This window comes from Falco biarmicus, chromosome 14, assembly GCF_023638135.1.
Source record: "Falco biarmicus isolate bFalBia1 chromosome 14, bFalBia1.pri, whole genome shotgun sequence".
NCBI lineage: Eukaryota > Metazoa > Chordata > Aves > Falconiformes > Falconidae > Falco > Falco biarmicus.
The window spans coordinates 7,486,395-7,495,118 of record NC_079301.1 but is presented as its reverse complement, the minus strand read 5'-3'; the positions used below and the strand labels follow the sequence as shown (position 1 = coordinate 7,495,118).

Here is an 8,724-nt window from a genome sequence, read left to right as displayed (position 1 = left end):
GTTTAAAATCCACTAGCCTTGCTGATGTTTATTTAAAGTGTATACATACTTAACCAGTTTCAGCAAGCAGGTAACCTGAGAAAGAGGCACGCCTCAGCGCCACCCCATCAGCAGTTTGGATTCCTCCAGCCCTATCCCAAGGGATAGCAAAGCCAGAGAGCAAAGGCTGCTCACCTCCCCACTGGCCACTGCTGCTGTGGGCCAAGAAATGTTTCTAACTTTGATCTGGAACAGAAAGGGGAGAGCTGCATGGGAAAGACCTTCCCCAGCCCAAGTCCCAGGCTCTGTCCCCAGGAAAGCTCTGGGCTTGCCCTGGCTGTATATATGCCCTGCAAACCATGATGGGATTTACAGGGAGGCTGATGGGGAATGAGGAGCACCTACAGACACCCCTCAGGATGTGGCCTGTGGCATTTGCCTTGCAAAACACCCAACAGCAAGCATCGCTCTGCTTGCACTTAGTTACCCTTACAGCCCTAAATCAATGTTCAAATCCCAGTGTCTGGGATGCTCTCTTAAACCTGCTGCCTGGCTCCTTTTCTGTAATTTGGGGTTAGTGAAGGAGCAGACAAAGAACCATCATGTTTTTCACACAATCACAAATCTCTGTCTCTTCTTAAAGTTGTTTTTCCCTGTCAGACCTGGCTGCTGCTGGGTCATGCCACCCCAGGGCTCCCCAGAACCAGCTCACCTTACCCATCCTGCCCCTTGGAGTGTGAGGCTTCCTCACTGCAGGTGCCAGGAAGGCTGACTCCCGAAGGATCTCCGCATCCCAAAGCTGGAAATGATGGTGAGACCCACAATGGTTCACACTCCCCTGGAAAGGCTCACATAGGGGGGAAAAAATACACAACTGAGGTTTTGTGAATAAAACACAACAGTGGATGTATAGCAGGAGAAACACCTGTGCATCTTAGCAGCTTGCCATGTGGGGATCTCCTGCCCTGTCCACATCTGTGGGACAAGGTAAGGGCTCTCAGAGGAGATTTCAGGGTCAACATCACCTTCCCCATCCTCTCCTAGGGATAGAAAGGAGAAAGGAGGAGTTTAAAAAAAAGTGTAATTATTAGCTAAGCCCAGCCAGTGGGCAGAAAGCAAAGCATAAAGAAGTGGGGGAAAGCACAGCAGGGCCATGGGTGCAGCTGGAGTGGTCAGCAGCCTTGCCACATTGTCCCATCTACCAGGCTCTCCTCCAGGTCTTCCTGCTGCCTGGAAAGCTTGATGATGAGCCAGAGAGGGCTCAGCAGTGTTTTTAGCACTGACCAAGAAATGCTCTTCACATCCCTCTTCTTGAAAAGAGCAGTAGTCTCGCCCCTACCCCCTGAATTTCAGCCCACACAGTTACATTTTGATAGTGATAACAGGCATCAGGAAAGAATCTGACTGTGCAAAGCAACGTCAGTATGAGGAGATGGGACCAGCTGTGCCACAGTGTAGGTGTATGCCCACAGGCACTCGCTGAAACATTTCTTCATCTCTTCCTGGCACCATACAAACCATCACCAACTTTTGCAAAGCTCTGACAAGCACACCCGCCCTCCCTCCATCCTTCAAGCTTAGAAGGACACATGCCATGGAGAGAACTGCTGGTGGCCACACTGGCAGCTTCAGGTTCCCTAAACAAGCACCATCACAGGGAAGTGGGCTGCAGACAAGCAAAACTCACACATGCTTCTGCATCATCAGTTTGCAAGAAATGCAGTCGCAGCCTAGGCTGAGGCACCACGAAAACACTCGTGGAAGCAGGAACCAGGTTTTGCCTAACCTGGCCGTCCCGAGACAGCTCCTCTGGAAACCTGAGAAGAAGGATGTGCTTAAATGCAAAGCCTGGCTGTATCACCCAGTTGGCTCCAGCCCTTCCTGCAGGAAATTATACTGATACCATTGACTTTCTGCGTCAACGGACAGAAGACATCTCCCCAGGGCAGCTGTTGTTGCATCACTTTGTGCTTCTTGGTGCGTTTGGAGCTCCAGCGTTTTCCAAAAAACTCAATTTGTGGGAGGGTGCCACTCACCACCATCTCACTTTTGAGGACATCTCCTCAAGGCAAGCACCACGGCTGGGCACCTGCCAGCAGTTCAGAGATGCCAGGACCAGCCTGGGCAGAGCTGCACCTCGCCCTGCTGACAGCAGGCAGTGCCACCAAGGGCCATACCTCCCAGAGACCTTCTTCCCTTGCTGGTTATCCAGCTATTGGGCTGTAGACAAACAGCAGGAGGAGAACGATGGAAAAAGGACCTTTGTCCACCTGGCCCACCCCCGGTATGCACCCCCTGCTACTGCCACTACTTTTCACGTGTGGCAGGAGCAGCCCAGCCCATCACCCCATGGCACAGAATAGCCATTAATTAATATATTTTGGTTTGTCTTTGATCCCATAGATCTCAAGATCCCATTTCTGAGATGTTTCTAGCTTTGAGATAGACCATTTTTAACACTGAGTAGTTGCTGCTCACCTTCTAAAGAAGATAAAAGTCGTATTCCTGGTTGGTGCAGACCGGGATTATATATTGGTTGGTGTAGGAATTAGCTGCTTTACAGTCATGAACACACTAGGATCAGGGGACTTGATTTCGAAATATATTTGAATTGCCTGTAGCACTCTCTCTGGAGATCACTGTATTAGGGGAAAGTGCATTAGATCAACCAAACCAGTTTCTTGCAGCTTGCTCCCAGGGAAAGTTTCATTCAGCTGCCCAGCAGCACCAGCCAGGCCAGTTCTGCCTTTGGACTTGTCTCGCCGGCTGTCTTCTCCGGCTGTGGGTGTCACACGGGACACGCTGTGTCCCTGCAGGACATGCTGGTGCCCATGCCGAGGAGCCGCATGGCCCAGCCGCAGGGAGCACCAGAGGGAGCTGGCTGTTGGCCATGCCAGACGCCCCCAGACCCACTCAGTTCCCACTCCCCACGCGATTTCAGAGCCGTGGCAATCGAGGCTTAGCCCCAGCACAGCCATGGACTGGGATGCTAGCTGTTTGGGAGGGCTTGGCCTCCCCCAAGACCCGGTGGGCATGCGAAAAGCAGCCATTAGAGGGGATAAACTTTTGATGTTTCTCTCCCCATGGTCCTGCGGACATCTGTGACCTGGTGGCAGGAGCCTGGCTGGCAGCCCGGCCACCACAGGGGCACGCATGGCCCCGACCCACCCCAGGAGAAGGGGCTCCACTGCAGGCATGGGTCCTCCCGCACTGCCCACAGCATCTGCACTGCAGGCATCTCCACCAGAGACAAGGGTTTACGAAAAGTGCTGCATTTACGGACCAGTATTGATTTGTGCTCTTGTCATTTACAATTTATTTACGATTAATTCCTAATCACTGACATTTGAATGTGGCAGAGTTAGAACTTCACAGCAGACTGGCAAAGCAGAGTAGCCAGAGTTTCTCTGCTTTTCCCTTTTCAGCCCTGCCAAGGAAACGCCTTTAATGTTTTTTCTTCCCCTGGATTACAAAGGCATCGCCTGTTAATCAGTAATCATGGGAGCAGAGACGACACATGCTTTGCTGCTGAGCTCAGTTCACGTCCTAACGCTGTTGCAGCTGTGAAAGGAAAATTGCTGCACTCCTGATTTCATGCGAAGTGTTTCCAGGGCTGACGGGTGGCTTCCCTACACGTGCACCCAGCTGGAGCCGGGCAGCACGAGCCCTTCGGCACAGCCCAGCCCCCACAACAGCATGGCTCTGTGGTGGTGTGGGCCACAGGCAGGTTGTGTTGGGATGTGGGTGCTGCTCCTTCTCCCATCTCAGAGCTGAGCTGAGCACAGGTCAGGGACTGCCCGGGGCTGCAGGGGACCAGGCTGTCAGTGACACAGGAGGATTCTGCATCACCTGCAGGGCACTGCTGTCCCTCCTGGAAGGATGGCAGGCTCAGGAGGAACAGTCCTGGGGAAGGAACGTCCAGCAGCCTCTACCACCAGCTGCCGTTGAGCTAAGCCTTCACCAAGGGCTGCAAGGATGCCAGACAACACAGGCATCACCCTCCTCCACCATGTGAGAGGGCCCCCGACAGCCCTGCTAGATGTGGCTGGCAGCTGGGTAAAGCTCTTGTGCAGACCATCCATGACTACCCTCCCACCTTCACCAGCAGGAAGGGAGGCTTGTCCAGGCAGCAGCCAGGGACTGACCTGCAAAGACAGCTTTGTCTGGGCATAGGTCAATTCAAGAGACAGGCTTTTCCCCTGGGATATTTGCTCTGATCTTCCTCTCTTCCGCAGACGTGGTCAGGTTCAGACTGAGTCTTCCACAGAATATTAACACGGGGTCGGCAAGTGGCCGACTGTTCCCTTTTCAGATGGGTTTGCAGCCCGGCTGCCACAGAGGCATCTTACAAAGGGACTTTTGGCTTGCTCCAGTGGATCCCCGGTTTTCAAGCCATGCAGAGGACAATGATGCTGTTTATGCCTCAGGACCCGTGGCTGAGGATTGCCAACCCTGGCCAAGCACACCAGAAGCTCTGCACGCACATGGGTCCCACTGCCACTGCAGTCTGGGCTCCCCTGGAACCACACATCCCCTGGGATGTACCTTCCCTGCTCAGGGGGCAATGGCAGATGACTGCTTCCTCTGCTCCTGCCTCATCTTCAGAGCCAGCATCGCCCGGCGGTACAAGTCTGGGAGGAAGGGAAGCGGTCAGGCATTAACACAGGGGCCAGCTCCAGGGCTCACCTGGCAGCCTGCACTAAGTGAGGGCTGCAAGGACACCCCAGCCTCCAGCACAGTGCACTCACATGGCCACCCTGCATCCCACCTGAAGGCAGAGGCAGCAGCATCCGCCTCCCCAACAGCCCCCACCTCGCCCTGCAGTGGCACTTGCTTGTGCCCGTGTCCCCACATCAAGCACCCCACGGCCAAGGGCTCCTGCACAGCTCACACCTGGATGCCAGCAGGCCAGACCTGCCGGTGCTTTTCAGCAAAATCTGTCCTGGGAAATACCAACCAAAGGTGCTTGAGACCTCCTCACGCTGCTGCTCTGCAGCAGGTTCCTGCGACTTGATTTTATTCTTGATTTTCTTCTTCTTTTTCTTTTTCATGCCCTGCACTGGATGGAGAAATGCAAAATTTCAGGCACCACATCTAGGCAAGGATGCTTTTGTCACCAAACCAGCTGAGAGGCCTGCTGCTGGCGGATCCGCAGTCCTCCATCACCTCCGTGCATCAGCCCCTGTGGCGATGCTCAGAGGTGTCTCTCCTCTTCCCCAGTCGGACGCCTGCGGTCCCGCTCCGCACCCAGCCGGTCTGCAAGCAAAGCTAGTGGAGGTGGCGGGGACCACCGGTCCAGCCTGCTGCCGGGTCCCAAACCCACCCTGTAGGGTGGCTCTGGGGGTCCTGATGTGTGGTGTGCTGGCCACCCCCCCTCACCTGGGTGGGGGGCAGCCATCCTGGTGGCTGTGGGCTCCTCCTGCCCAACACTGTTGTGGGGCAGCAGCCCTCTGGCAGCACTTGCTTGGCTGTCGCCCCCTCCTCTGGGTCCCTCCGGCCCCTCATCTGGGCTTGGCTGCCCCAAGCCCTTCTTCTTCACCTTCACCTTCCTCTTCCTCCTGCCGGGGCCCTTGGTGCTCTCCTCCTGGGCAGGGTGAGGGGGGTGAGGGGAAGGTGCCGGACCCCCGCTCCCAAACCGCCCCATCCCGGGGGCGCTCACTCACCGGGGGCGGGAGGCGGCGGCCGGGCCGCAGCGGCCGGTCCTCCCCCGTCTTCCCCGCGCCGCCTCGGGCATCCTCCGCGGGGAGCGGCGGGTCCCTGCCGGGGCGAGAGCGCGGCGGGGGGTCGGGGCGAGCGCGGCAGGACGGAGACGGGGAGGGGGACGGGGACAGGCCCCCAGGGAGACCCGCACCCACCTGCGGGCGGGCGGGCGGCCGCGGGCGGCCCTGGGGCCGGGGCCGGGCGGCGTGGCGGCGGCGGGGGCGGCGGGGGCGGCGCGGAGCAGCCAGCGCAGCCCCTGCAGGGTGGCGCGGCCCGGGCCGGCGGGGGGGCCGCGCTTGGCGGCGCAGGGCTCCTGCGGGAGGGGGCAGCGTCAGCCCCGGCGGCGAGCGGAGGGCAGCGGGGCGGGGGCGGGGGGCAGCCCCGCACTCACGATGCGGCAGGGCGAGCGGTTCTCGTTGACCAGCCGCTCCAGGGACAGGCGCTCGATCAGCTCGCAGGGCAGCAGCGCGGCCGCCGCGTCCTGCTTGTTGGCCAGCCTGGGGCACGGCGGAGCGGAGGGCGGCCGTCACCCCGGCCTCTGGGTGCCTCGCCGCACCACGGCGGCGGAGGCTGGATGCTTTCTCCCACCTTGGCTGGGATCAGAGGAAGCATTGCCCCGAACCCTCTCCCCAGCCTCTCCCCAGGGATGCTCCCAGCTCCCGAACACCGCTTGGGTCCCCTTGTCCCAGCACCCCTGGGCACCACGTCCCCACAGCAGCATGGCCGCGCACCCCACAGTAACGGGATCCCACTGCCCCTCACCCCAAACCCTACAGGTCGCATCCTGGGGACTTGGCCTTACAGTAAGAGGGGCTTCCCGGAGACATCAGGATGGCTCAGGACGCGGCTCAGGACCTTGCGGGCCTCCTCTATCCGTGCCAGGTCACTGGAGTCCAGGACGAAGAGGAGCCCGTGTGCTGTGCTGTAGTGGCTGCGCCAGGCGCTGCGGGAGCGCTGGCCCCCGGGCAGATCCACCAGTGTCACCTCGAACCTGTCCACCCGCAGGCAGGTCTGGCCGGGCTGCGCCGCGGGCAGCACTTCACCGGCCAGCGCTGCGTGCGGGGAGAGAGCAGAGCTGGCACACAGAGCCCGGGAGCATCCCTGTGGCATGTGCCCCGCCACCTCCAGCCACAGCCCTGCTCCCACTGCCAGGGCCGCCCGCACACTTCTTCCAGCACAGCAGCTGTATTCCAAGGGTCTCGGTCCATCAAGGCTCGGGCACTTGGTTGCAAAGGACTGTAAAGCTGCTGCTTCCAGCCAAGGCTGGCTGCAGGGCCGTGCTGCTCCTCACCTCTCTCTAAGTCCATGATGACAGAGGTTTTCCCCGCATTGTCCAGCCCCAAGACAAGTAAGGTCACCTTCCTGGGGAGTGACAACAGCAGATGAGCATCCCAGAGGAAGGCTGTGCTCCCTGGGGAGTGGTGACCGCTGCTGGCCCCAGGGCCCCTGGGCAAGGGCCCCTGCCCATGGCAGCTGTATTTCAGCCAGGAGAGGGGCAGGATGGTGACACAGGCTCTGGCTGAGCTGAGGGTGAGGGCAGGGACAGTCACTGCTTTCTGGGGAGGGCAAGCACGGGCACCAGGAGCCACCCTGGCTCTGGTGCCTTCAAGCCACACTGCAGAGCCTTCAACGTGCTTCCTATGGCAAGGATCTCTTTTCACATCTTAAAGGATTAAGCAATGATATGCACAGGGCAGTATGATTGTTCCTTACATGCAGTTAATGATTACTCTTGGCGTCCTTCCTTGTCAGTGAGCTGTGGGTATACACAGCTAGGGAGAGGCAGCAAGGACATTTTATGAGCTTCTATCTGGACTCAGGAGGTTATTCCTGTTGCTAAACAGTACTATTTGGTCTCCAGTGATGTGCTCCACCTGAGCCATGTGCAGAACGCTTTCCCTGTGGTTGACAAGCCACAGTAGTAATTGCAGTGTTGTTTTCTTCCTCAAAAATGCAGACCACACGTGGGTGGCATGGCTCCACCTCCAGCGGTACAGCAAAGTGTCCTCGCTGGTGGGAGAGGACCATAAACCCCCTCACTGCCCATAGTGCCTGCCCGGGCTGGTGCAGGGCCATCCCCAGGGACTTAACCCAGATCTCCTGACACATGCAAACATGGCAAGTGTTTCAGTTCATCCTCCCCAGCTTTTTTGGGGAACCGCTGACTTCGCACAGGGGGAGCATTCCCCACATGGGCACCCCTGCCCACCGTGCTGCCCTGCCTGCCCAGCTGCTGCCTGCTGGGGGGACAGCAAGGACACACATGTGCATTACTCTGCAGTTTGGGGACGGTTCCTGCGATGGGCACCACTCTTGCAGTGTTACTGCAATGGGGCCCTCGCTGATAAACGCACAGGTAAATGTTGTGCCTCCCAGGGAGCCCTGAGGAGCCAGCACAGGGACCTACCTGATGGGTTCTTGTATGGCCTTCAGCCATGACCAGCAGTGAGAGAAGAGGTGGAACATGCTCGGCAGCCGGGTGCGGAGGGATGGCCTCTCTTCGACACCTATGAAGCAAACACCCCGACGTGTCCCCGTGCTTTGTCCTCCTACCTGTGCTTTCTCCCCATGGTGGGGAGCATCTCACCACAGTGTGCCCCTTCCCATGGCCCAGCACTGCTACCTCCAGCCTGGTACGCACAAACCAAGCCTGGGAATAAATCCCAGCCCCCTGGACAATATTCCACGGGCACAGACCCCACAGCCAGACCCTGCCCTGGCAGCCCCTTCTTGCATCTCAGAAGTGCCAGTCAGCCTCTCACCCGCTTGTCCCCACTGTGCGGCCCCTGCTTACATCCCTTTTGCATAGCAGCTGCTTAAATCTAATCCGGATTTAAATTACTTACTCCTCACAGTCTCCCTAATCCTGGTGGGTCGGCCCAGGCCGGTGGCTGCTGGGACTTGGAGTGCCGCGGGGCTGCCCACCACACTGGGCGGCACGGCACTGTGCTGCCTTACCCGCATGGCGCTAGGCAGCCTCGCACCTCCAGCACTGGTTTAAATGGCTTGTGGTGGGGACATTGCCTGACAGCCCACATGGGGTTT

The 8,724-nt window shown here is 58.5% G+C and overlaps 1 protein-coding gene across 6 annotated transcripts; it reads right to left on the bottom strand.

The window, feature by feature from the left end:
- Nucleotides 1-3,271: 3,271 nt before the first annotated feature.
- ARL13A (ADP ribosylation factor like GTPase 13A) lies at nucleotides 3,272-8,489 on the bottom strand. Of its 6 annotated transcripts, XM_056360210.1 has the most exons (10): nucleotides 8,087-8,472; nucleotides 6,971-7,041; nucleotides 6,482-6,731; nucleotides 6,071-6,176; nucleotides 5,835-5,992; nucleotides 5,643-5,736; nucleotides 5,359-5,563; nucleotides 4,937-5,038; nucleotides 4,525-4,610; nucleotides 3,272-4,124 (listed from the first exon to the last, which is right to left on the bottom strand). In XM_056360210.1, the coding sequence occupies exons 1-9, from the start codon at nucleotides 8,143-8,145 to the stop codon at nucleotides 4,534-4,536; spliced, it is 1,122 nt and encodes a 373-aa protein (XP_056216185.1). In that variant the 5' UTR covers nucleotides 8,146-8,472; the 3' UTR covers nucleotides 3,272-4,124; nucleotides 4,525-4,533. The 6 variants fall into 6 exon arrangements, 5 of the variants coding, with proteins under 5 accessions (XP_056216185.1, XP_056216184.1, XP_056216183.1 ...); XM_056360209.1 differs by having other exon boundaries at nucleotides 3,272-4,610; XM_056360208.1 differs by lacking the exons at nucleotides 3,272-4,124; nucleotides 4,525-4,610 and having other exon boundaries at nucleotides 4,618-5,038; nucleotides 8,087-8,186; nucleotides 8,442-8,489.
- Between the last annotated feature and the right edge of the window lie 235 nt (nucleotides 8,490-8,724).

What these genes read in the sequence shown, in the direction of transcription:
- ARL13A (XM_056360208.1), bottom strand. Translation starts at nt 8,145, where the DNA reads ATGTTCCACCTCTTCTCTCACTGCTGGTCATGGCTGAAGGCCATACAA. An exon ending in CATCATGGACTTAGAGAGAG is followed by an intron (nt 6,732 to 6,970) that starts GTGAGGAGCAGC and finishes CCCCGCACGCAG; the next exon opens with CGCTGGCCGGTGAAGTGCTG. An exon ending in TCCGGGAAGCCCCTCTTACT is followed by an intron (nt 6,177 to 6,481) that starts GTAAGGCCAAGT and finishes GCCGTGCCCCAG; the next exon opens with GCTGGCCAACAAGCAGGACG.